The sequence below is a fragment of the Sphaerodactylus townsendi genome, linkage group LG05 (assembly GCF_021028975.2).
Source record: "Sphaerodactylus townsendi isolate TG3544 linkage group LG05, MPM_Stown_v2.3, whole genome shotgun sequence".
Classification (NCBI taxonomy): Eukaryota; Metazoa; Chordata; class Lepidosauria; order Squamata; family Sphaerodactylidae; genus Sphaerodactylus; species Sphaerodactylus townsendi.
The window spans coordinates 111,301,094-111,328,277 of NC_059429.1; the positions used below are offsets into that span (position 1 = coordinate 111,301,094).

Consider the following 27,184-nt stretch of genomic DNA (forward strand, 5'->3'; position numbering starts at 1 on the left):
GAGAAACAGGAATTTTATTTGATTCTATGCGTTTTACAAAAAATTGCTCACAAGTGGATGCCTGGATGTGGAGGGCCCAGGCTAATCTGAACTGGCCAGATCTCCAAAGCTAAGCAGGTTCAGTACTGATGAAGTAATTGGATGGGAGACCACCAAGAAATATCAGGGGAAGGCCATGGCAAACCACTGTTAAGTCTTTTGCCTTGAAAATTGTACAGGGTTGCCCTAAGTCAGCAAACATACAAGCAAATGTCTGGAAATAGCTGAAATGCAGAGGATAACTTGCAATCAACAAGCACTTACAAGCAGTCTGAACATGTGAGTAGACTCTACATATGTACAGACACATAGCATGGGGTATTGGGGACAGTGACATAATAAAATCAAAGAAAATTGGATTCAGATAGTGGCTCAGTCATGATACTTGCAGGGTAGCTTTGGGCCAATCAAGATCTCTCAACCTATCCTATCACACAGAGATCTTGCGAAGATAAAATGGAATTGTCCCATGAATACCATGTTGAGGTTTTTGAAGGAAAGAAGGGATCCGCACACAGTAAGTGAAGGGATTCTCACTCCAAAATACACATTCCTACTTAAAGTGTAGGGGATCCCAGCACAAATGCTCCTATATATATGTGTGTAAATGTGTGTGCAGCCTTCCGTTTTGTATATATACGTTATATATAAATACTTGCTATGTAGAAAGCAAATGCAAACAGTAGCAAAATGAGTTTTCCCACAAAAGGGGCATTTGAAAACATGCTCTGAAAACATTAATTTAATGCCAGCATTGGTTTTACTGATCTGCAGCTGTGACCTGTGCATTTCGCTCCCCAACTCCAAAACCTTAATTTTTGCATTCTGATAAGAAATAACACAACCTGCATTTTTTCAGTATATTTAAAAATCGAATGTATTTCATCCTTCTGTTAAAGTGCCTGTCCTACACAGTAAGATATTTCACTTGAACAAACAGGCTGTACCAGGGATCATGGAACCAGCATGAAAAAATAAACACCCACTAATGAAGGGGACTGCAATGAGGAGGGGAATTAAACAGGACCAGGAAAATCTGGTAGAATCCAACCCACAGATTTTCTCATCTCATAAGATTTACTTTTTTGGCACCCACTGGAAGGTTTAAGCTGCGAGTTCCCAACCTTTGAGAGCCTGCAAGCACATTTGGAATTTTAACACGTCATGGGCGTAGCACCAAAATGATAGCCACGGCTTAACTTCAGTAAGACAGTGCAGATCCTTGAGCTGTGATAGCAGCTGTTGCCTAAGCAACATTTCAAAAAATCTGCACAGCCAATCAAACCTTCAATAGTCAATGAGAAGCTACTTGGTGCTAACCCATTTTCTAAAAACACATGGTAGGCACCAGAAAGGGTGTGTGTGGGGTGTGTGTGTGTGTGTGTGCCATGGCATCCACGGGCATGAAATTCAGGGGGACGGCTCATTTAAGTTATGATAAACCCCTATACCGGGTGTTTTTTTTTCAGGCATTACTGCACTGAAGGCTTTTATTTAAATGGGCAGATTTGGAGCAAACGAAGAACTAGTGCGGAGACAAAAAACGGCTCTCATCACAGAACCTATAGCTCCATCTAGTGGATTATTTATTATACAATAAACATTGTAAGACTGATTTTAAAAGACCACTTCCACTGACCCATCCTGGATGATTGTACCTTTCTGCTGGTTATGTAGCAATCCCCAAGAAAAGGAATTTGACTAATTAACTAAAATACCAGAAGTTGATCTTACTGCCTTCTACTCTCGGTGCCGGCACTGACTTTTCTTGCCCTTGTAGTACCCTAAAATGGTGAAAAGAAAATTAATCTGTGGTAAGGGATTACACTCTGGAGACATTCTGTACCAAGGACATTAGAAAGCTTTGAAAAAAATCAAACCACAGTGAAGGGTTCATTTCCAGGGAAATGGAAATAGGTCAAGTGCTTATGCTTTGTTCAGTTTCCTTGTTACCTCTTAAAATAGGCTCTGTTACCATAGTTTCAAAGCGAACCCTGATCTTAAAGCAGCAAATCAACCCCACTGTCACGCAATGTATATTTTCCCTACATGCTTGAGCACAGGATGAGAACGTGTTTGTCAAAACTGTCAGATGATTTAACGTCCTTCGTGAAATGTGAGGAAGTTATCAAACACCTTTAAAGTGCAAGGAATTAGAAGCGAAATAGAGAAAGCGGGGGGAGGGGGCATATACACATTTATGGATTGACTGCAACATCAAGTGGTAACTTGAATGTGAGAATGAGGTATCGCAAGTTAAATGTGCATGTCTTTTCAGTGAAGTAATTTCATAAATTCAGCTGGAAATCATCAAGAGATCAAGAGAACAACACTGCAACGTTCTCTTTTGCCAGTTCCCTCAAAACAGTATGAAATGCCGTGCTCTTGCGTGACCTCCATTCATTTCAATCTGGTTCGACTAGGACAACTTTCTTGCAGGACTGAATACAGAGTACTTGAGAAAGTCATTCAAATGAACGTGAGAACCTGCCCAACTATTATTGTGTAGCTAGAACGGCACAGCTTTTTACACACAATTATTTTTCATTTTTTTCAGCTGCTTTTACCTTTAATCTTACTAAGCAGTGGCAAAATATGCCATACCTCATTTCAAATTTCCAAGTCCTATAAAAGGAAAATGGATCTCTCTTTTTCTCTCCCCACTTAGGCAGAAGATTGTTCCTGTTTGCTGGAGCCTGTAGTTGCTCCCGGGCATAGAAGCACTCAGCTCTCGGTAGATGTTTCTCCAGTCATTTCTGTGATTGAGCGATACCTATCTTCTATGTTCTATTTTCAACTCACAAACAAGATGATAAAATCTACTGCGTATACATTTATTTTACTTATAAAATCATTATGCTGCCACTAGAGGTAGTACCTGAACAAAATTCAGGATTATAACCACAAAACAAATTCCTAATTTAAAATTTAAGATTAACGATGCGATGCTATCTCCTTTCTAAAGCTCAGACAGATGTGAAAAGGGAAAGCAAGCTTAGAGTGCTTAAAGCCATGTGGCTTGCAAGATCCCACTGACAAAGCAGGCTAAACTTTGTGTGGCACGCACAGCTGCTCTTTTAACATGCTGCCAGCTATTTTAGAAGTCTCCATTTAGAAGTCTCCATTTAGAAGTCTCCATTGCTTGCATAACTACTAGAAGGAATCCAGTGTCCACTTATGTCAAAAGCTCGCAGAGAAGGTCCACATCTGGAATTTTCTTGTGTTTAAGTTTCTATGTGTTAATGTATTGTCAAAAGCTTTCATGGCCGGATTCAACTGGTTGTTGTGGGTTTGGGGGGCTGTGTGGCCGCTGTCTGGTAGATCTTGTTCCTAACGTTTCGCCTGCATCTGTGGCTGGCATCTTCAGAGGTGTATCACAGAGGGAAGTCTGGACACACAGCCTGGAAAACCCACAACAACCAGTTCTATATGTTACTTGCAAATCCAGCTGAGTAATGTTCCAGATGCAGGAAGACTGAGCCACTGAAACACTTCTCACCAGACGAATCAGCTTATAATTCTTCAATACAGTACAAAATCCGTATGCGAGAAAATCCAAAAGCAGAGTGCTAAACAGGAACAGAGGGTAATAGATTCTGGGGTACTTCAACAGCTTATTCTTAAGAGCTACAACTGAAATTTTGACCTAAACAAAATGTGAAATGTATTTTGCAAGCAAAACAAAGGCACACTGAGTGCAAAATTGCTCAGATAGGTCTTGCTGTTCCCTACTTGTGCCAAGCCATTTCTCTGCAAGTATCTCTGAAAGAGATCTATTAAAAACTTGAGGTGAACATATACAAGGAACTCTCTCTGCATTTCACTTTTTCAAGATTTGGCTCAAACTTAACCCACTCATTACATTTTCTTTCAAAACAGAATAGCTTGCTAGGTTTTAAGCAAGATGACACTTCCGATTTTTAAAATACAGTTATTTTTGGAGAAATAGTGAGAACGTTAGAATGGATCAAGGAGGGGATACTTTGCTGAAGTCCATTTCTGAAACAGTGAATCCAATGCATCTTTCAGACACAGGCTGTTGTCTCTTTTTTCACTTTATTTAAAAAACTACACTGTATGGCGCAAATAAACATTTGATCAAACACGCAGCAATAATAATGGATACATTTCAAACTATGGCACTGAGGGAACATCTCACTACCACCACTGAACAGCCAACCCGTGATTCTCACGTCAAGTGTACATCATCTCTGCCATGTGAGACATTTTCTTGGGAATATACAAATAATACTCCATGTACCCTGAAAGATCTTCAATAGTCACATCATCCACAAAGACGCGGGCTTGCTCAGAACACGACCGGGCAGAGCCTGATGAACACGTGCCAGAGGGTGACCTGTTTGGCAGCGACTGCGAACGCACCTCCAGGACGGCCTTTTCACATTCCGACAGGACGCTCCGCAAGCCAGAGAACGAATACGCCTCTATTGCCTGCCACGGTTTGCACCGGCATTCCTTGTCCAGACAAGAGCACCGCTTCCCGTAACTCAGCTTGGATAACGCCTGGAAATCTGAAGGATGGCTGGGATCCAGGCCGGTCTCAAAGGCCAAAGAAAATGCAGAGCAGCTCTTTCTCAAATTCTCGGAAGGCTGCTCGCTCGTACAAGTGCTCCAGTGCTCTGCTCTGGGCCTTCTGCAGTTATTGCTGTCAAAAAGAGGACACCTCTTTCCTCCCAAATATGGCTCTTCTGTAATGCCAGGGTCTGGACTGAGTTTGCTCTTTGAAACATCCACCTGGTTTTTGTGTTTAAGCTGGTTACTGGTGGAAGATGCTTTCATGCTGCAGTATGTAAACTTGGGGGGATGCAGGACGGGGGATTTGGAACGCCTGCGGCGCTGCGGCCTCGTCATTCCTCTCAAGGGTTTCCTTGCGCACCTGAAGAGAGAAGAGCAGCATTATTCAGAATCTCATACCCAAATAAAATGCATTTTAAATAAAAGAGATTTTCTATCATTCTGAGTATTGAAGCACATCAATAGAAAAGATCATGAGGCTGGATTTGGCGCAGTGTTTTTGTGGGAGCAATGGCTTCTACCTGACGAGTGTGACTTTCTCAGCTCCCCCATTCCGTGGCAGATGAAAACGCCCCCTCCTACAAATCCTTCTCCTTATGTTAACTACAGCTAACAGAAGTCATAGAACTTATTTCTGTCATTTCTGAACTACCCTCATCATGCAACAGGTTATTAAAGGACGGTTGCAGTAGGCTGCAAGAGAAGATCACATCACTAATTTTTAGCTGAACTTACTGGCTAAACAGCTATAACAACTGCATAATGGAATATAAAGAAAATGAATTTAATCTTTGAAGGGGGATGTGTCTTGGACAAGCAACTGTTCAGGAAGAAATCTTACCCATGCCAGGTCTCTCTTGAGCAGACGGTTTGATGCCTGGCTCCATCCACGGTTGCTCGGACAGGAGCTCTCAGGCCGGTACCTTCGCTCATAGGTGTAGACCTACGTTAATGGGAAACCAGAATGAGAAAGCTTTGCTCTCAAATGAAAGGTTTGCTGGCAGATTCGAATGACGTTTAAAGTACAGTCGAAGGCATGCCTAGATGCCTCTCCAATCATCTGAAAAACGACTTTGCAATTTATGGCTTACGTATAAATGAGTGAGAAATACGATGTGATGTTGTCATACTGCCACCTAATTTTGTTGTTGTTGGAATTTTAGCACTAAAAAGCTAAACAAACTGCCACTGTGTCTTGGGTAGGAAATGTCTTGGGTAGGGAAAAGTCCGCCTTGTCCCTATACATTCCACTATGTGATGGTTAAGGGCACCACTCATAGGCCCCTTCTGCCTCATAGGCCCCTTCTGCCAAAGGCGTAGCTAGGGAAAATAAAGCCCGGTGCAAAATCTGAGTTTTGCGGTGGGGGGGGGGGCATGTTTGTGTATCCTTAGGAGACTGTCCTGATGTTACCACCCAGGTTTGGTGAAGTTTGGTTCAGGGGGTCCAAAGTTATGGACCCTCAAAGTGTAGCCCCCATCTCCTATTAGCTCCCATTGGAACCAATGGGGGATGGGGACACCCCCTTTGGGAATCCATGACTTTGGACCCCCTGAACCAAACCTCACTTAACTTGGGTGGTATCATCAGGAGAGTCTCCCAAAGATACCCTGAAATTTTGGTGCTGCTAGCCTAAAAAGTGTACCCCCTGCAGGCCTAAAACTGAAAAACACTAAAAATACAAAAAACAAACCTGAATGTTTGTGCCCCCTGGTGCGCGTCCGGTGCAACGTGCACACACCCCACCGTCCCCCTTGTATCTCCGCCTTTGCCTTATGCACATGCAGAATAATGTATATTTGATCCACAGTAAGTAAAATCCAGCTTCAAAGTGCATTGAAAGTAGATTGAAAGTGCATTAATCTACGTGTGCGGAAGGGGCCATAGTCACTAACTGGTGATATTACTACCGGTACACAGTTGATCTGTATGAATCTGTTCAAAAGATAACCCAATTTGTTCCTAACACACTTTTTCAATGAAGAAGTATATAAGCTATATGTGGCTATTATTCCAAACATATTGTACAGTTGGCTTTTATTTAAAATAAACAGGTGGCCTTCCATGACTGGATCATCAATTCAGTAAGTAAGAGGACCAGTAATACAGCATAAATAAGGCAGATAACGTATGCTTCCTCTTGATCTTAATCCCAATAAACAAAACAAGGGATATGTTGGTTAGAATCTTGCCTTTAACTTTCAGTAATGCGAGCAAACAACTAATCAACCAATGGAACAGCAAAAAAGATCTGAAAGCTAGCTTGAATTCAAATCCTAAAGCATGCTATGTAAACATGAGTATCTGAAATCTGTAGGGATTGCTTTTATGTAACATATTTGCAATCAGAGCGCTAAACCTACTGAAAAACAACTACTGTTTCTGCAGAATGGGGAATGGCTGGGTTTGAAAATGGAGACCCAGTTACAAGCATTCCAAAACAGCATAATTTCAACAAAGTGGAAAGAATAAAAAACATCTCCAACAATGTACGACAGCAGAGGTAAGGGTAGAGAGCACAGAAAACACGTTCAAGTAGCTTAGGTGAAGGCAAATGAGATTCCAGATCTTAACTGTTAGTAATTGTACAAAGCTTCACTTTTTGGACAATGAGTATGGATTACTGAAAAAATCGTGATGATGTATTTTCTCCAATTCTTTTAAATGGTTCTTAAACACCCCCTTTACTATAAATCAAATAAAACATGCCTTCAATTTTTAATGGTTTGAATGCGGAAAGATGAGCATTCACATTCCAGGTTAGACTACTGTAACTCACTCTACACGGGCTTGTCTTTAGCCATGATCCGCAAATTAAAACTCATTCAGAATGCAGCAGCCAGGCTGCTTACGGCAGTTTGAGCAGGGATCGAATTACACCGATCCTATACCATCTGCACTGGCTGCCGATTGAGTTCCGGATTATGTTTAAAGTGTTGGTTTTGACCTTCAAAGCCGTTCGCGGTCTCAGACCTGCATACCTGAGGGACCGCCTCTCCTCATATTGCCCCGGTAGGCTCCTCTGCTCCTCGGAGGAGGACCTACTCGTGATCCCTGGCCCAAAAATGATCAGGCTGGCCTCTACGAGGGGCAGGGCCTTTTCAGCCCTGGCCCCTACCTGGTGGAACAGGCTCCCTCGGGAGATCAGGGCCCTGCGGGACTTACAGAGTTTTCGCAGGGCCTGCAAGACGGACCTGTTCTGCCAGGCGTTTGGCCAGCCTGATTAAAAATATATCTACCATGTTATCTGGCCTCCCGTGGGCACAAAAGGGGGGAGGGGGTAGCCGGACGCCATCCACATTTTTAAATGAGTTCTGTTTTTATGTAACTGATATTTAAATTATGTTTTAAGGTATGTTTTAACCTTGTTGTGAACCGCCCTGAGCCCTCAGGGGGAGGGTGGTATATAAAATAAATTAATAAATTGTGGAATGCGCCTCCCGTTGAAAGACATTTATACGCATGTCTTTGGATGTACTTTTGGAGTTTAACAAGGCTGAACTGCTTTCTTCCTGGCCAGTTTTTGCACCCTGCTCATCCACATGGGAAAATGCCTACGTTGTTAACAAAAACACTTAACATGGTTTACATCTGAATAGGTTAGAATCCCAATAAAAAGATCACCAACAAGAATAGTACAATAACCATGAGACAGCCACAGATGCAGGCGAAACATTAGGAACAAGATCTTCCAGGCCACGGCCACACAACCCGGAAAACCCACCACAACCAGTTGAATCCGGCCGTGAAAGCCTTCAACAACACATTCAACCATGAGACAAATTCATGTGGCTTTAGTCACCTACCCAGCAGGATCCACTCTCAGCTTCTTGAAAGCAGTTTGCAAACTTTCTTCATCTCCTTCTTTAGCTTCTGATTCCATTGGTAGGCTGTTAGGATACTACTTGACCTGCCATATAATGAATACTAACAAAAGAAAAATAAATTACAGTGAGATGAGTTGGAGAACATTACACAAATCCACTAAAATCCACCAAAGAAGCACCAGTGACAATACTACATTATTACTTGTATTATTACATTTAGCTCAGATGCAGTTTGACTCATGTTGACACTGCATGTGAAAAGACATTTTACAAAAAACAGGCTGAGGTAATTTGGTAAGACAATCCGAGGTTTCATTTCTACCAACATCCATGTGACTGAGGGTACACATTTTCCTGCATGATTTCAAAACTTTTTTTGCCAATCACAAATGGAAATGGATATAAATATATGATGAGAATACATGGTAGCCTTTCATTTAGAGAAAATGCTATCCCATGGAATACTAAAGCTGAGATAGAGGCAATGGACAATATAGTATTTACTAACGGCAAAAGTACATCTTTTCTTCCCCAATCGATCCTACACCACAACATTAACTGCAGTGGAGAAGGATCTGTTTAATAAATATTTTATTAAATATGCAAGCCAATAGCTAAAGCTACTATTTCATATTGGAACCAAGGCTGGAAAAACTGCAGATATCTAAACAACTCCTTGATGGAAACTACACACGTTAATTATTTTTTGAGCTCTGATCAGGATTCTTTACAGATAGGGAGGGAAAGAAGATATAGTGTCACGCATGGAAGCAAATATGACAAATGAACTATAAAATAGTACTATAAAATAATAAAAAATAGAAAGATCCTTCTCACTGAAATGTGCTGATAACTGACATTCAGGCCATTACAGTCCAGATAGGAAGGTCTGTTGTCATTCAAGGTCACAGCTAAACAGACTGCCATGATATTGTCGAAGGCTTTCATAGCCAGATTCAACTGATTGTAGTGGGTTTTCCGGGCTGCGTGGCTGTGGTCTGGTAGATCTTGCTCCTAACGTTTCACCTGCATCTGTGACTGGCATCTTCAGAGGTGTACACCTCTGAAGATACCAGCCAAAGATACGAAGCGAAACTGGCCTCAGGAACAAAGATCTGAACCAGCGACCACCACAACCCTAGGAAAACCTACCATCAGACTGCCATGGGTTTTTCCTGCATTACATGGAAGCCATCCCACATAAATGTGACATACACATAAAAGACTTCATGTGATTATTTAATATGGAATAGGATTGCAGTCTATTCCATTGTTTACCGAACATACTCTCTTACTCTCATTGTCTTCCACTTTTATAATCCAATTTTTGTCATTATTTATTATATATCTTGTCAGATACCTTTTTTGTACTGTTTAATTTTTGTAATGCTATTCCTACTGCATCATTTGTTGTCTGTCTTGTGCTATTTGACCGCATTATTTTACACTGTGTAATCCACCTAAGTCTCAGCGAGGAGGACAGGTTTTAAATAAAGTAGATAAATAAATGATTGCTAACTTGTTTAGCAACAAAAGCATCATGTGATACAGTTCCTTATTTCATCAATAGGCTCCAACTAATATACTGAAATGTAACTTTGCACAGTAACACATACACGATGCTTTATCCAGCATTTTTCACAATGATAAACCCTCAATTAAATTATCAGTAGTAAATTTTCTTTAGTGGACACCAATGATGGCAAGACTGTCACGTGGATATGAAGCAAGTAATCACTGTTCAGTCTAGAAGAAACTAAAATGTATAAGCATTGATAGGAAGAGACCCATGGCTCAGCAGTAGAGTATCTGCTTAGCATGCCAAAGATTCTAGGTTCACACTGCTGACCCAGATAAGACCGCTAGTCTGACCAGTTTAGGACAGCTTCATGTCTTCATTGACAGGTTGGGATTCAAAAGATAAGCATTTTATGGTTGCAAAACACATGCAACAGCTCCAAGAAATAATAATGACAGCTGTTAAAATTTTGCAGCTGGACAATGCTAAAAGCTATAGTTACATTGTCTTAGCAGTGGAGCAAAGTCATCCAAGTTGGTTAGGGCATGCCTCCAACTGTTCAGGCAGGGCTATGCAAATTTTTTTGCTATTCTCCTGGGCTGCAGTGGGGTGGCCTTTCCAGAATTACTGTAGCCTAGCTCCATCAATTTCTCTCTTCCTTTTCTGCACCTGTCACATTCTTTTTTTGGTGTTTTTTAATTCATTTTCATTTCTTTTTTTCCTTTTTTTGTAGGGGGTAGGAAGTGGATGACTTTGCCCCACTGAAAAGAAGACTGCCTCACCATTAGTCCAAGCTGTTTTTCTTTTTCAGTGGGGCCCTGTCATCCAGGCTGGTTATATACAAGAGCCTCTATATAAGGGTGGGACCAGTAAGAAAACCACTTGTGGCCAAAATTCTGCTCTTATGAATCCTACTGTACTACCTGTTGCAGGGCCCACCTTCTGATGGCCGCTTCAATTGAGCCCTGTGGGTCCAATCTGTAGAGTCTCACAAAGGCTGAAAAGGAGGACCAGGTGGCTGTTCTACATATTTCTCCAGAAGGAGCCCTGGCAGCAAATGAAGCAGATGCACCCGCTAATCTGGTCAAATGGGACATGATGCCACTGAGAACGCTGAGTTTTGGACCGTGCAAGCTGTCCAAATACAGTCTAATTCATCTTGCTATGGCTGCTTTTAGAAGCCTTTTTTCCCCAAGCAGTTGTTTCCATAAAGCATGGGCAGGGGAGTCTGTAAGATGCAGATCCTGAGGAACAGATGTAAGATGCAGATCCTAAGATGGATTTTTGGGGAACAGCCAGCATCTCTGCAAATTCCTACCAATTTCCTCTGTATAAGCAATTATTGTTAATTTATACTAATAGTTTGATTGGTGGCTTTTGTAAATTTACAACGGTGCCATTCTTAGCAATCCACAATTCAGTTGTGGGAATTGGCATCTTGCTGCTTATGATTGTCCTCAGTGTAATGGTAGTTCATGCCAGAACCGCATTCTGATTGAAATGTCCACAGTACTCACTGATCAGGAACTTATACAAGCTCGAGTTCTAAGCCAAATATGAAGTTTATGGTGAATTCCAACTAAGGGGTGACAGAGAAAATAAAATGAATAAGAAGATTCCCCCCACCCCCACACACAAACTCATTCCCCTAATGTTCTATATTTTATCCTCCAAAGAGCTGATCCTGAGGCTATTTTGCTTAATGACTTATTCAACACAACAAAAAGGCCTTTTGTAAGTCTTTTCCTAGAGACCATTATGGGTAAATATTAGTTACTGTATTTTCCCCGCTAGGCAACCACCACTTTCTCTGAATTGCTAACTTTCCCCATCCCTTCTCATGCAACTATTTTGATTTTCTAAGAATTTAATTACTCATCAGTAGAATAGACAAGCTGGGAAGAAGGCAATTAAAATTCAGTGGAAGTGTAAAATGTTTATATTGGTTGAACTACAAAGTAACTTTATGTTGTTCTTAACAATGCAGTTAGTTTTACCCTATGACAACAACCATTCTGCTTTTCAACAATTACACCTGGAGTCTTATACGAAATGAAACAATTCCATTCTGTTATATCCAGCACTATAAAGCAGGCCAACAAATGATTCAGAGTGCAAAACCAAAGAAGTTGTATGCTCTACAGCAAGTCAATACACTCCACATGTCAGACTTATCCAGTGTTTTCCATTGGCACTACTTTTAAATACACAGTGTGTGTGCATGGCAGCCACAGGCTTCGATTCATCAGAGAACATCCGCAAATAGAGGGGAGTGCTCTCTTCTCTTGATGTTCCTAGGGGGTTCTCTGTCCTCCAGGAATTCAGGAGCAAGAGAGGGAAACAAGGAAGTTTCCATTAACAGAGATCCCTTCTGTCCATGGGAAATCCTCTGGTGGACCCAAACCTATATCATAAAGAGATATGTAATTTATTAACATTTCAAATTAATGCTTTGGCCCCAAAAGTTTTAGAATTATGTTGTAATGCTACAACGAGACATTCACTTGTTGAGCAGACTTACTGAAGTCCTCAGCAAATCAACATTTTTAAAAATTAGGATGTCAGACCACTGTAAGACAACTTTTGTCAAGACACACAAGGGTATCTTCTCAAGGAGAAGAACAGAACAAACACTAACACACGCATGCTTTTAATGCATTAGCAAGCAAATTGTGAAAAATGGTTGGGCAGTCCGAACTAAGGGGCGAGGGAGAAAATCTGCACACAAATATCCCACACTGATCATTTTGTTCCATTTTCAAAGGAAAGCACAGATCCTATACAGTTGCATTTAAGATCGAGGCCAACAGGTCTTTTCCTCAATCAAGCATACAGCTTGAAAGACGACAAAGAGCGGCAATGCTCTCTGACAAGGACCTTATGCAAGCTCGGGTTCGAAACCAAATATGCCGTTTATGCTGAATCTCTCCAGACAAAGAAAGCTCTACATACACGCGAAATGTTGAATGAAAGTAGACAACAGTCTCGGGCGTTTGGTGGAAGCTTTAGTCACCCCAGCCGTTAGCACACAGAATAAGGCAGGTGCAGCATGAGATATAGGAAGGGGGGAAGCATGGGAACCCTGACTCAGTGGCCAGTCCCCAAGGACCCTCTGCCTCAGGCAAAAAAGGCGGCTAAGAGAGTTGCCTGCAAAGGGGCCCGCTAAGTGAATCCCAATGGAAGAGCTCATTCCCTCCCCCCAGACAGCCACTTTCCACCTCCGCCACCCAACAGACTAAGAAAGTATCCATCATCCGCAACGCGCCACTCACCAGCACACTCGCCACAGTCACTGTCGGAAGTGATCGAAAAAGCAACAACAGGAAGTGGCGACAACAGCCGCGCATGCCCAAATCGCAGAGGGAAGCTTCCCCGCGCGCATCTCGCCAATAGGGAGGAGAAGAGTGGGCTCGTCTCTCGTCCGGGAGGAGCGCATGCGCATTGAGGCCAACCTTCCGTCATTCGCCAGATCTGGGCTCGCGTTCTGGTACTCTCGCTCGCAGGGTCGCTTCTACATCCGGGTCGTTGGCTGTCGCTTCTCAGGCGGGAGGACGGCGGCGTTCGAGGTTTTCCCTAGGCTGCTTCACTGACTCGAGTACGTTGGTCCTCTTAATCAACCGTCGCTGGCGCTTGCTGGTCTCTTCCAAACCGAAAAGGGCTCAGCGCAGCGGTGCTTGTTTCTCTTGAGTCACAACTTCGGGCGTTGAAGCCTCCGTGTTTAGAAGATTCTTCCTTAGTGCTGAGTCTCTGGTAAAACGGATTAGGGAGTCCTTTTGCGGGTTCTTTAACAGGTGGAGACTCAACAGGTAGAGAGGATTCTTTAACAGGTGGAAACTCAACAGGTAGAGAGGATTTGTTAACAGATGGAGACTCAACAGGTAGAGAGGATTCTTTAACAGGTGGAGACTCAACAGGTAGAGAGGATTTGTTAACAGATGGAGACTCAACAGGTAGAGAGGATTCTTTAACAGGTGAAGACTCAACAGGTAGAGAGACCTGTGTTTTAATATCGGCTCCTCTTGACGCGTGGTCACCGGGGGTCGGGGCTGAATTTAGGTCAGATTTAAGCATGACGCTATCGGACAAGCACCTCGTCGGTGACCTGGCGTTTCCTAAGGTCTGGCCTACCCATTCAGCAGAACGAGATGTCGAATTAGTGATGCAAAAATTAGTTTGCTGAGAATGGGAAGTGTGTTTGTTATTTAAACCTTGAATCGATTATGCAGGAATAATAATAAGAGTATTAATTTGTTGTTGATTAAGTAACTGCTTATTAGATACTTAGTGCTGTTTTGGAATTAAAGGTTAGAAGCTATTGAATTATAAACTATGCAGAGTTCTGTCTGAATGATATTAGTACTGTAACTTTAAGATCCAGTGTGTTAGAGTTAATATATGTATAGTCAATGGGATTCTGTATTTTCTTTTTTCTCTTTCTATATTTTCTTATCTATTTTTGAATTATATTTCAGAAAACTAAGAAAAATATTATTAAAAAGAACTAGTAAGCGATGCTTATTCAGCTTGCCTTTCTATTTTGAAGGCTTCTCTGTGTTAGAGAAGGGAAAATCCCCTGTCAGTTGAAAACTACAAACAAATCTAGGCCATTCCAGGTAAAGGGTTTAGTTCTGCCTGCTCTGTGGCTTCTGCTCGTGGAGGCTTGCTTAGTGGAAGGGTGTGTTCAGAAAATGCGATTCCCTCGTGCAGTGAGGGGTATTACAATGCACTGTCTCAGCGCTCTGTCACTTCATGCTGTGTTTGTACACAGGGTTTAATATGCATTGCTTCACATAGCAGCTGAGTAGTCTGCTTAAATCAGGTGCTGGCAATGTGCTGCATCACATGTGTGCATTTTACTTGCCCAGTGGTGACACATTTATATCAGTTCTGAGCTTGGAAGATATGAGATGAGTCATCTTCATCTGGCTTCCGGTCTAGAATTCCCTGCCTCAAAAGGCTCATCAGAATCATAAAATCATAAAATCATAGCGTTGGAAGGGGCCATACAGGCCAATGCAGGATCAGCCTAGAAACTACCTCATGCCTGATCTCTGGCGGATTTATTAAAATATGTTATGGAAGTGTATTTTAATGCTTCAATTTGTAATGCAGGTTTTATGTTGCTGCTTACATATTTATATGCTGACTTTTATTCTAGCTATTTTAGTTTTGTTCAGGGTTACTGCTGGCCGTTCACTTAAATTGCTTTCTTTAGGTCTATTTATGCTTTTATTTCTTGTTCGTATTGAAAGCCGCCTTGAGAATTACAATAAAAATATGGGACAAAGTTACTAAATAGGTGAAGTGTTACTCGTTGCTGTGTCCCCATCACAGAAAAAAATAAAGTAAAAATAAAAGAATTCAATAGAAACAACCAGGGAGAAGGGCCAATAATAGGTATTGGGTATGCCAAACAAAAAAGTCTTCACCTGTTAGCAGAAGACAATGATATCAGAAGACAAAACTAATCTATCTGGAGAAGAATTTTCAAAGTTTTGGTGCCATGAACGAGAGGGCCCTTTCTGAGATCACCAACGTGTGTAGCTTCAGATGGTGGGAGCACCTGAAGCAGTGCCTTTGATGATGATTGGAATGAACAGGTAGGTTCATACTGGAGAAGATGGTCCTCAAGTTATACTGGCCACAAGTATTGCAAGGTTTTAAAGCTCAATATGAGCCCCTTGAATTGGGCCCAGAAGCAAGTTGGTAGCCAGGATACACCGAGAGAGGTTGAAGCGATACGGTACCTATGACCCATTCCAGTCAGCATTCTGGCTGCAGCATTCTGTACCAAATGTAACTTCCAGACAGTCCGCAAGAGTAGCCCTACATAGGGCACATTGTGGCAATTTAATTTAGAGGTACCAGAATATGCACCAGCTCATGGCTTCATTCAGGAATCACTGAAGTTCACCAGTCGGCACTCATTCCATTAACTCACTCAAGAATGGTACATTTGAAACTGGATGGTAGCCAACACTTGTGGGTTTAGAGTAGATTTCTATCAGAGGGAATGGATCACTTTCTTCTTTAAGGCAGGTCGACCACCTCCTCTCTCAAGGAGACATTTACTGCCTCCTGGACCCAGTCTGCAAGCTCCCTAGCAGATTTAAGCAAGCAGTTGGGAGGTCTCAGGTTTCCAAGAACTCTGTCCACATCCTCACATTGTATAAGCTGAAAGGTGTCCCACACAACTGGACACATTGGTACCCGGGGACTATCCTATCCTGTCAGTATTAATGTAGAATCCAAGGCAGAGGATGGGAGAGACTTCATTCGGAAAGGGCTTAGCAAAATAATTGCAGTGGTCTGCAGAGAATTCCTCCTGCTCTATGCTGAACCCAGTAGGTCCGGATCCACCCAGAAGGGTTCTGCAGGTCTACACTGTTAGATACCTAATGAGATAGTTCACAATACAAACTCCACATCTTAAGACAGTGGTGGTGAACCTTTGGCACTCCCAATGTTATGGACTACAATTCCCATCAGCCCTTCCAGCACGGCCAATTGGCAGGGGCTGATGGGAATTGTAGTCCATAACATCTGGAGTGCCAAAGATTCGCCCCCATGGTCTTAAGATGTACCGTGGACAGAGATAGGGGACTCAGGCCGATAAAGCCAAGCCCCCTCCCAAACACAAAAAGAGATCAGTAGAGAGTCATGGTTTGCCTGTTGTATGTTTGGAAGTTCAAACTACAATTTGGATTATGAACTATTGTTGAGGCGTTATCCAAATTGAGGCAAACCACAGCAATGAGAGAAGGAATTATATCTGGAGGAGTCTTTCAAGAAGACAGAAATTCCTTTTCTACAACCAGTGCTGCAGACGTGCCCAGTACTAAAGCAAGAGGTAGCTGCAGAGTGCTGCACTGCATGCTGTCTCAGCCTGTTCTGCCATTCCTAGTTCTTGCATGATGTTACAAAGAGATATGCTGTATTTGCATTATGAAAAATAATGTACAATAAAGTAGCCTGCCTTCAAGTTTTTTACTTGTAAATTCAATATTAATTTTCTGTAAAGGCAGACCGTTCTCATGTACCTGCAATCATCCATTTGCTTGGTAGGTGACTAGCACAGGAAGCTGTTGTAGGCACAGGAAGCTGTTGTAGGCACACGCCGCTTCCTTTTGGGTTTTCGTCGGTGCCTGATTCAACACCTGGTGTATACACCAAGCACATTGTGACACATCGATCCTTCTAGATGTGTCATAATGACATCCAACAAGCAAGGCAAGTAAGAAACCTACCTGATTAAATCATGCCAGAGCCAACAAACATCACCTGAGAGGAGCAGGGAGGGAGGTGCATCCAAGTGAGCACCGTTCTAGTAGTTTTTCTACTCTCTCTTTTCCTTGTCAACTTGAGCTCTGAAGGCTGGGAAAATCGGCTTTCCTTGTTGGTGTACAATTCAGCATAGGAAGGTCAAACTATTCTTACTCTTTGAAAGTTGTAATAGCTGTTTTCAGTAGAGCAGTACAGACATGCTTATAGGGGGATAATTCAGGACAAAGCAGTTTTATTTTTATCTTATTTTTATTTTATTCTTTGATCTATATCCCGCCCTCCCCCGTAGGGCTCAGGGCGGCAGGCAACAACTGTCATAAACAACAAAATATCAACAATTATGCCACTATGTGTGTATGGAAGTTTGAGGCATAATTACTCTTGAAGTAAGTCTGCTTGCAGTCAGTGAGACTCTAGAATCATGAATGCTTTCTTGAGAATAAGGCCTGTTGAATTTGATGTGGTTTATAATATAACTATCATGTTGCAAGTCTGGGCTTTTAGCATAGCCTTCTGGTTGGTTTGCTGGTATTCTGTGCAGAGGGATGGCGTATTTATTATTGTATAGAGGAGCATTCAATCATGAGGGGACCCCATATAAAGTCAGAATGGGGAAAATATTGACAAGCTAGGGCAGTATAGGCTTTCAATGTATAGGCTTTCATGGCACTTAGGCTTTCAATGTTTCCACCTGAATAACATTGGTTGCATGCTCTGTGTACTTTTTCTCAAAAGTCAGTCATATTGAATTTAGTGGGGTTTGATTCAGAATAAACATGCCAGATTGAATTTTTGGGGAAACTGTAGCCTCAGACATTTAGAGCTTGGTAGAAAACGCCTCGGATATCAAAATTACTTAAAGGTCCCCAATAGACTGTTTGTTATACAACTTAAATTTTGGGGTAAGGAAGGGGTGAAATCCTGATAGATGAAACCAATAAGCTGTTGAGAGCCAGCATGATGCATTGGTTAAGAGCAGGGACTTGTGTTTGATTCCCTACTCCTCTACATGAAGCCTCTGGGTGAGCTTGGGCCAGTCAGTTCTTTCAGAACTCTTTCAGCCCTACCTGCCTTACAAGGCGTCATATGATTGTAAGCCACTTTGAGGTAGAGAAAAGCAGTACATCATAGAAAACTGGTAGGGACACTGGTCTGTGCTGTTAGTAGGAGATTGTTATGTTTCATGAGTCACGTGTGTGGAAATTAACAAGTTGCGTGCAGACTGGCTTTTCCAGAATGAATTTAGTAATGATGAAGCAGCCCTTGTGTGAAGTTTGTCCTAGATGTACCTTTCTTCCATTTGCTGTTGCTTCTTGTCTTGTAATCCTTCATATAGCTTCATTCTTTCCAAAAGAAGTGGAACTGCTTATTATATTATTTGGATGTTCCACACAGAATTGCTGTTAGCTTTTTGACTTTCTGATACATCTCCAGATAATGTTTCAGCTTGGGCACTTTCACCAGTGAAATATCAAATGAAGTCATACCTATTCAGGTGTGTCTGTGTTATTTTCATGTGCTTATATTCTCTCTTCAGCCTGCAGAGAGGGAGAGCAGTGGATTGTGCTCCAGAAATGTCGGAGATTGAGGAGAACCTTCAAGCAGCTTTCAAAAAGCTAAGAGTGGATGCAGAGGGGTAAGCAACAACGCAGTGAAATTTAGCATTTGTGTGATTTTTTAAAAATTACATACCGTGTTTCCCCGAAAATAAGCCCTATCATGATTTTTCAGGATTTTTGGAGGATGCTTTAAATATAAGCCCTCCTCCAGAAATAAGCCCTACCGGTAGTTACAGTTCAGGATGGTGTGATCCAGCAGGGTTCTCCCTGCCAATGAGGATGTGGCTTGCATCACATGTGACGGGGAAGCAATGGGGCTGCTGAGAGCCCGCCTTAATGAATTGTGAAGGTACCATATTTCCCCTAAAATAAGCCCTACCCTGAAAATAGTCCTAATGCATCTTTTGGTGCAAAAATTAATATAAGACCCTGTCTCATTTTCGGGGAAACACGGTAGTAGGAAACCTGGAGAGAGCCAGCATGGAAACCCGATTTTACATCCTCACACCATGGAAATTTGCTGCGTGATGTTGGGAGAGTCATACACTCTCAGCCCTGACCCTGGTTAGTATTTGGATAAAGACCTCCAAGGAATACCAAGATGGAGCAAACCAACAGCAAACCACCTTTGAACGTCTCTTGCCTTGAAAACACTTTGGGGTCACAATAAGTCAGATGTGACTTGACAACAAGAAATAAAAAAGGAAGAGGAACCTAAACAGAAATTATCTTTGTATTTAATTCAGTTCATTTTTTTAAAAATAGCTGTCTTGGTGGAGGAGAGAATATGTATGATGAAGAGCCACTAAACATTGTGGCTCCTTACTCCTCTGCCCTCAGATACCTAGTTTACTTCTGTCATCCTTTCTGTAGTATGGTCCCTGGTTTTAATTTCTAAAAAAAATTTCCACAGCACTTCTTGAATGTTCAGTGTGGTTCATGTCTGCTAACAGCATTTTCTGTCCTCTTATAAAGGTAGACCATGTTACAAAAATAGGGCTGATACTGAAATAACAGTGGTGCTGTTTGAACTGAGAACTTCCTAGTATGCCCTTATGTACTACTCTATAGCAATTTGTGGGGGACTCCCAACTTCTTTGCAAACAATATAAACTTAGTGCAAAATTAAAATCTTCTGTGGATCGAATTTAGGAAGGGTGTGTGTGCGGATCTTTTAAAAGAGGCTTCAGATATCCTGCCAGCTCCGGTTTAAAATAGTACAACTTAATTAAGCTGCAATGTCTGAATTGACAGACCACAGCTTGCAATTCACTGGCAAGCCAGAACTAGAAACTATGGGTTGTACTAACTTGGACGGGTGTGAGAAATTACAGCCTTCCTCAAAGAATATTTGCATTGTGGAGTGGGAATGAACTTGTGAACTATATGAACCTGAGGGTGGAAAATGGAAGGAGGCTCAAACTGTCTTGAGTGTATAAATGACTGACTATGGTTTAGCATGGTGTATGAACTGAAGGTCGAGGAAATAACTGCAGATGTATGACTACACAGTTCTTACATCTAGAAATATGCCTACCTCTGAGAGACTACTGAAGTCTGAATTCCCATTCATTGTATTTCATGTACCTCCAAGGTAGTTGCTTTTATGCTTCAAGTGTGAGTGAAAGAGCATATCAGTGTCTTACCTGAAGCTGACCTGTGGTGCTAAACTGCTAACTATGTTTGTGAGTAAGTTATGTGCCGTCACGTTGCGTCTGATTTGTGGCAGCTCTACGAATGAATGACCTTTAAAACATCCTGTCATTAACAGTCTTGTTTAGGTTTTGCAAACAGCTAAGTAGCATTCCTACTGGAACTTGTATTGCTAAGTTCAGCTCATATTGTTTCCCCCTTAACCATAACTGTCTCAGTTGTCTTAGAATGGAACACTTCGGATTTGTTTGTTCATGCTACTTTAGATTGGCCATGACTCATTATTGACAGCAGTTGATTTGTTTGGCCTTGATTTTGGTCCTGACTGGATCAAGCCGGTGGTTTCTTTTGTATCCTATCAGTGATCGTTTCAGGTGCCTGAGAGCAAGCATTAGCATGGGACCGTGCTGATAATTTTCAGCCACTTGGTGGAGATGCTAGTTGGGATGGTATTAATTATAACCATACTTGAATCTCTTCAGAACTATTTATTAGGGATTAGCATATTTCCTTGGAGGTGAGCAGCGGGACTAGTTTGGGCAAGGTATTGGTAATTACTAATAAAACATCCCTCTGTGATGGGATATATGCCAACCGAACAGCATAAAAATAGAAAGCATTATTGACTTGCTGAACTGTTGTTTTCCCCATTCTGTCCTGCAGGGATTTTATAAGGTTCAGAGAAACCTTTCTAAATTAACTTGTCTGCCAAGAAGCTACTGCTGCGTGTTCTAATGCGAGTGTTAGGCTATTGAGCTTCAACTACTGTTGCACTCTGGCTATAACTAATTTTTCATATGCGTATGTATATACATGAATTTATAGCATTGTTCATATTTTTTATATTTTTTATATTTCATTAATTTTCAACACAATCACTTCTTGTTAACAACATCCAAAAGGTAAGTTTAACAACATCTACTTTGTGGATGAAATATAATGTAATGATGTAAATTCATGTATATATATACGCATATATATATATGTATATATATACGCATATGAAAAATTAGTTATAGCCAGAGTGCAACAGTAGTTGTGGTCTTATTACTAATATTTACTGCTGCGTGTTCTAATGCGAGTGTTAGGCTATTGAGCTTCACCACTGCCCTCCATTCACTGAACATATGCACTAGAACAGACTCCACGACTGCACTTGGCAGGAGGCAGTAGGAGAGACTGGACAAACTGTGCTGCAAAGAAGCATGTCCACCACTTTCTCATTGAGGACCCCTCTGGAGGTCTTTCCGGGAGCGCCAAGGTTTTGCAATTACAGATTGCAAATGTGACGAACACACAACAGCCACAAAAAAACCACAAAACATTCCAACTGCTTGACAAGCAGCAACTTGAGATTGTGTCATAAATTCCTTGCTAGGCTCATTCTGTTGTGCACAATAATGACTCTGCCCTCCCACTCCAATATGCCGTGTCATGCTTCCAGTGAAGTTTCTGTCGCTGTTGACCTTAATGTTTTATTTCTTATAGCCCTCCTAGTGCTATGAAAAAGACAATAACACTAAGAACAGTTGAAAGCAGCAAGCGAAGAGGAAGAGCCAACATGAGATGGATTGACTCAATAAAGGAAGCCACGGCCCTCCGTTTGTAAGACCTGAGCAAGGCTGTTAATGATAAGATGTTTTGGAGGTCATTCATTTGTAGGGTTGCCGTGAATCGGAAGTGACTTAACAGCTCGTAGACACGGAGTTAGGGAGAAAATGGGAGAGAGAAAAAATGAATGGTGTATCACAAATTCAGAAAGCCAGAAGGTCACCATGGATGAATGTAAGGCTTGTTTCTAGAATATACCTGTAAAAAAGTGTAAAACATGTTGTTTGTCCAATAATTATAAAAATAGCCTGTTCAATGACATTAGAACAGGTGGAGCACGTGCGTTGCTTTATTTTGGTGTGTCTTCCATTTCTAATCACTGTTTCTTGAGGCTTTCCTTAAATCTGTGAAGCAGTGATCTTAGTTTAGATACAGTTCCCTGTTGGTTTTCTCTTCAGAAAAAGTGGAAGCGTTGCTATTCTTGAGAAACAAGATGGAAACCCATGACAAATTGTGGGGTGAAAAGGAATAAATTATTTGTTAGTTTCCTCACTGTACCTCAATTCCCCTTTCCATGGTTCTATAAGCACTTAGGACTTGAGCAAGCCAATTCTCCTATCTTTGATCCACCCCCCACCCCCCACCCCCACTTCCCATAAAATGCTCAACTGATTTTAGTATTCTTTGCCTCCAAGATTCTGGGATGTCGCAGAATTCTGAGTGACTGTTTCTAGAGCAGCGCAAAGAGAATTGTGCCTGATGTTTCTGTGTATCTCTGGGTTAGCGTGTTTTTGGAAATGATGCTAATTTGGGGGCTTAAGTTGCCATTAAAGGTCTTTATGGTGTTCTGTTTTAGTCTATTAGTGTGAAAAATCTTTGTAAATTAATGCTGTGCACAGAAGCTGAAAAATACATAGGGCTCTAAAAAATCCATTTACTTTAAACTCATAATCGTTCAAGTGCTGCATGGCAGTTAGCTGGCTCGCTTCAGGAAAAATCTGTACTATGCGAGCAAAAGTTGTTTGGCTTAGTAGGTCACTAAATAAGCCAAGTATAAATATATTAACAAGTACCATATATATCAGAAAGCAGAGGTCTATTAACCCTACTGCAGGATTTTTGGTGGGGGTTTTTTTCAGAAGGCTATTTTTTCCCCATTTCAGGTCCACTGCTACACTGTCTGTGAGCGAGTCGACATCTCTGAGACCGCCTGTAAGACCTACAGATGAAACCAAACAGAAGAACATGAATGCATCTAAAGAGAGCTGGCACTGGTAAGGTGGAAGCCTGAGCCAGGCTAATGGAACCCCATCAGATACGGAGTGTTCTGCCAAAGTTCTTGGTCCTCTAGAGCAGCTTAAAAGTGACCAGTACCAATGCAGCTGATGCATGATGTTGAGCCTGAGAGGCAGGACGATGCAAACTGGTGCTGCCTTGTATTCCAAGTGATTTTAGCCCCTCCTTTTTAATATAAAATAAAGAGCTGGCCCTTGACTTCCTGTTGACAAAAAGGTGCTGCATGAGGGAATGGAGGCAGATCTTGCCTGCACTGCAGCATGCCACTGTTCCTTAGCACCTCAGAAAAAGTGCAAACCACAGGCCTGTGTTGTTTTGTGATGGGTGAGGGATCAGCTGTCTACTTACACCATGTTCATGAACTACAATTCCCATCAGCCCTGCCACTTAGCCATGCTGGCAGGGGCTGATGGGAATTGTAGTCCATGAACATCTGGAGGGCCATAGTTTAAAGACCCCTGACTTACACTACTGCAGATAATGTAAGTATCCCATCCTTTGGCAGATTACAATCAGTACTGTGTATCATCATTTAGGAGTAGGAGAGTAGATCAATTTGTGTGCAGGTTTTCATGCTGTTCCACATCACTGGGGGACCAGGAGGCGAATCGTGGTCATGCTAGTCCACCCCAAGGATGTAGGTAAGGGGGGGTCTCGGGTTCAACCCCCCATTCATGTTCGAAGCTCCGCCCCCCGTTTGTGGGTTTTAAAAACATTTTTAGTGGGTTTTTTTGTTTTTGGCGTGCAGGGGGCGCATTGTTTAGGCTAGCAGCACCAAACTTTCAGGGATTGTTTGGGGGACTCTCCTGATTATACCACCCAGGTTTGGTTCATGGGGTCCAAAGTTATGGATTCCCAAAGGGGGTGCCCCATCCCCCATTGTTTCCAATGGGAGCTAATAGGAGATGGGGGTTACACATTTGAGGGTCCATATCTTTGGCCCCCATGAACCAAACGTTTCTAAACCTGGGTAGTATCATCAGGAGAGTCTCCTAAAGATACCCTGAAAGTTTGGTGCTTCTAGCTTAACAATTGCACCCCTGACAGCAGGCACCCCCCAAATTTCCCCAGACTCTCCTTTTAAATCCACCCCCTTTGGCATGAATTTAAAGGGAGAATCTGAGGTCCTCAGTGGAAGAAGAAGAGTTTGGATTTATATCCCCCCTTTCCTTCCTGTAGGAGACTCAAAGGAACTTAGAATCTCCTTACCCTTCCCCCCTCACAACAAACACTTGAGAGAGCTCCAAAAAGCTGTGACTAGCCCAAGGTTACCCAGCTGGCATGTGTGGGAGTGCACAGGCTAATCTGAATTCCCCAGATAAGCCTCCACAGCTCAAGCGGCAGAGCAGGGAATCAAACCCGGTTCCTCCAGATTAGAATGCACCTACTCTTAACCACTACGCCACATTGAAAGTGATGCTGTTTCAGGGTGGGGGATAATCCACCGCAAAACAGCATCACTTTCAATGTTGTTCAACTGGGGACTCCAGATTTTCCCTTTAAGGTGGATTTAAAAGGAGAATTTGGGCTCTCTAGTTTAAACACCATTGAAAGAGATGCTGTTTGGGGGTGGATTCCAACATCACAGTGGCTGGCGGGGTGGGGGTGGGGGTCGCAAAACTCAGATTTTGCACCGGGCTCCATTTTCCCTCTATGCCTCTGCCCAGAGGGGAGGGCAGAAGGAGCTGCCTGCTGGGAGCCCAGCTGGTGGGGGGCAGGGGAGGGAAGGGCGGCGGAGTCTGCTGTCCCGGCCTCGGAGACGGCCATGCCCTAGGGGCGGGTGGGGGTGTGCCCCTCCATAAAAAATCTATACCTATGTCCCTGGTCTACCCCCATTCTGCCACTGAGCAGTTTAATGCTTACATAGAGGCCTTTGTGCATAGAGCCTAATGTCTGTAGGACATTTCCACTGTTGCATAACCTTGCAGTGTCTGGGCCACAGGGACAGAAGCAGGTGTGCTGTTGGTAGGGTGATCTTGCCATTCCAGTTCCTCTGCTGCACACACAGTTCAAATGTCTGCACACGTTTCAGACCTTTGTTTCTTATAAATGTTTGTTTCAAGAGGATTTTTCCTGTATTTCCACAGTCTCTTTTTTTTTGCTTGCTTGCTTTTTAATGAAACTGTGGGGAGAAAAAGAAAGAAATCCATCTCAGGTTAGCTATGAAAAGTACTTAGAGCTTATTTTCTACTGTAGAAATCCTTGTGATACATTCTGTCTTATTCCTTTTGGAATGAGGAAGGGGAGAAGGGAAGCAGGTGTGGTGGTTAAGAGCAGGTGGATTCTAATCTGGAGAACCAGGTTTGATTCCCCACTTCTCCACTTGAGTGGCAGAGGTTTATCTGGTGAACCAGATGTGTTTTCACACTCCTACATTCCTGCTGGATGACCTTGGGCTAGTCACAGTTCTTCAGAACTCTCTCAACCCCACCTACCTCACAAGGTGTCTGTTGTGGGGAGAGGAAGGGAAAGGAGCTTGCAAGCCACTTTGAGTCTCCTTGCAGGAGAGAAAGGTGGGATATAAATCCAAATTCTTCTCCTTTCTCAAGGAACCCAAGATGGTATAAACTAATGTGTTGCATATATTAATTAAAAAATACACAATGTAATGCAGAGAACTTTAAAGCACCACAATAGGACCCAAGACAAAGAATGCATTTTCATGCACTCTAGTATAAAACCTCAGTTCTATGGAAGGCATTTCTTTTCTGTTCAGTGCATGTGAAAATAATGATATTTTCTAAATTATCAGGAAGTTGCAGAGTCACAATACAGTGTGGCTTGATGGTCATCGGTGCAGAATAAACAACTAATTTTGCTTCACTTTTTAGTTGTTTGAGGAAGCCCTTGAGAGGAACTGTGAGAACACGGCGGCGGCGGTCAAAGTCCCCAATACTCCATCCCCCCAAGTTCATCCACTGCAGTGTCCAGACGTCTTCCTACAGCCAGCCAGCGTCCAAGAGTTCCACCAGCTCCTCTGAAAGTAGCCCTAGCCCAGATATGCCAGCTCCAAAGATTGAACAAGCCCATCATCTTCTCAGTGACGTTGATCCCGGGGAGAATGGTGGTGAGCCACCGGAAGCACGTGCCGTAGAAACTCTGAAGAACAAAACTGAAGGTGGTGCTGTTTCTCTTCCCACTGCCATTCTAAAAGCCACAGATCTTGCTGACTTTCAGTCCCTCTCTGAGCAACATAAAGGCGGTATCTGCGCATGCACAAACAAGCACTGCCAGTGTCAGGAATGGCAGGACATGAAAGTCTACAAGTTTTCTGACCTACAGAACTCTCTTCCATCAACGCCCGAAAGAACAACACGTGTACAGAACAATTCCCAGGTTCTTCTTTCAAGAACTCCTTCCTGCTCTCCTAGGTCTTGTTCTGAGCAAGCCAGGGCTAATGTGGATGATGTGACTATTGAAGACCTTTCAGGGTACATGGAGTATTTCCTACATATCCCTAAAAAAATGTCCCACATGGCAGAAATGATGTACACATGACCACTGTGGGGTGTTGTCAAGAAAGGCTGTGGAATCTGGCCTTGGTCATGTCTCATCTGAGAGGCCTTTGCTCTCTGTGCTCCTAATAAAGACACCTCTGCATCACATTCAATCTTTTGGTTTTCCACACTCATTAATGGCCACAAATCCAAACCCAGTTGACTGCAAAAGCTGGAAGCAAGATCAGGGCAAGAGATTGCCATGTAGAATCTATGTTTAATGAGTAACCAGCTTGGATAAATGACTAAAATGTTCAGAATATCCATTTACGGAACTGACGCAGCAGTCCAAGCAGAAACCAGAGCTGACTCTCTGTATGAGCTGAAAGATGTATCTTGCCACTGCTAACTTTCCGCAGATAGTTCACAGCATCTGTACAAGTCTCCACTAGTTATTAAAGTATGGAAATGCATTATAACTGATA

General features: G+C 42.5%; 2 protein-coding genes across 5 annotated transcripts; one reads left to right on the forward strand and one right to left on the reverse strand.

Annotated features, from left to right (window-relative positions):
* Positions 1–4,078: 4,078 nt before the first annotated feature.
* Positions 4,079–13,237, reverse strand: LOC125433967 (oxidative stress-responsive serine-rich protein 1-like). 2 transcript variants are annotated; one of them, XM_048498934.1, is made up of 4 exons: positions 13,192–13,237; positions 8,380–8,500; positions 5,417–5,518; positions 4,079–4,936 (listed from the first exon to the last, which is right to left on the reverse strand). In XM_048498934.1, exons 2-4 carry the CDS (start codon positions 8,454–8,456, stop codon positions 4,234–4,236), a joined length of 882 nt encoding a protein of 293 aa, XP_048354891.1. In that variant the 5' UTR covers positions 8,457–8,500; positions 13,192–13,237; the 3' UTR covers positions 4,079–4,233. The 2 variants fall into 2 exon arrangements, with proteins under 2 accessions (XP_048354891.1, XP_048354892.1); XM_048498935.1 differs by lacking the exon at positions 13,192–13,237 and adding an exon at positions 12,872–13,183.
* Positions 13,238–13,387: 150 nt separating this feature from the next.
* Positions 13,388–26,872, forward strand: LOC125433815 (oxidative stress-responsive serine-rich protein 1-like). Of its 3 annotated transcripts, XM_048498695.1 has the most exons (5): positions 13,456–13,514; positions 18,741–18,839; positions 21,904–22,200; positions 23,130–23,240; positions 26,094–26,872. In XM_048498695.1, coding segments are annotated over exons 3-5 (780 nt in total). In that variant the 5' UTR covers positions 13,456–13,514; positions 18,741–18,839; positions 21,904–22,198; the 3' UTR covers positions 26,761–26,872. The 3 variants fall into 3 exon arrangements, with proteins under 3 accessions (XP_048354649.1, XP_048354652.1, XP_048354651.1); XM_048498692.1 differs by lacking the exon at positions 21,904–22,200 and having other exon boundaries at positions 13,388–13,514; XM_048498694.1 differs by lacking the exons at positions 13,456–13,514; positions 21,904–22,200 and adding an exon at positions 13,554–13,669.
* The last annotated feature ends 312 nt before the right edge of the window (positions 26,873–27,184 follow it).

What these genes read in the sequence shown, in the direction of transcription:
- LOC125433967 (XM_048498934.1), bottom strand. Translation starts at nt 8,456, where the DNA reads ATGGAATCAGAAGCTAAAGAAGGAGATGAAGAAAGTTTGCAAACTGCT. An exon ending in CTGAGAGTGGATCCTGCTGG is followed by an intron (nt 5,519 to 8,379) that starts GTAGGTGACTAA and finishes CCATTAACGTAG; the next exon opens with GTCTACACCTATGAGCGAAG. An exon ending in TCAAGAGAGACCTGGCATGG is followed by an intron (nt 4,937 to 5,416) that starts GTAAGATTTCTT and finishes TTCTCTCTTCAG; the next exon opens with GTGCGCAAGGAAACCCTTGA.
- LOC125433815 (XM_048498692.1), top strand. Translation starts at nt 18,778, where the DNA reads ATGTCGGAGATTGAGGAGAACCTTCAAGCAGCTTTCAAAAAGCTAAGA. An exon ending in CTAAGAGTGGATGCAGAGGG is followed by an intron (nt 18,840 to 23,129) that starts GTAAGCAACAAC and finishes TCCCCATTTCAG; the next exon opens with GTCCACTGCTACACTGTCTG. An exon ending in TCTAAAGAGAGCTGGCACTG is followed by an intron (nt 23,241 to 26,093) that starts GTAAGGTGGAAG and finishes TTCACTTTTTAG; the next exon opens with TTGTTTGAGGAAGCCCTTGA.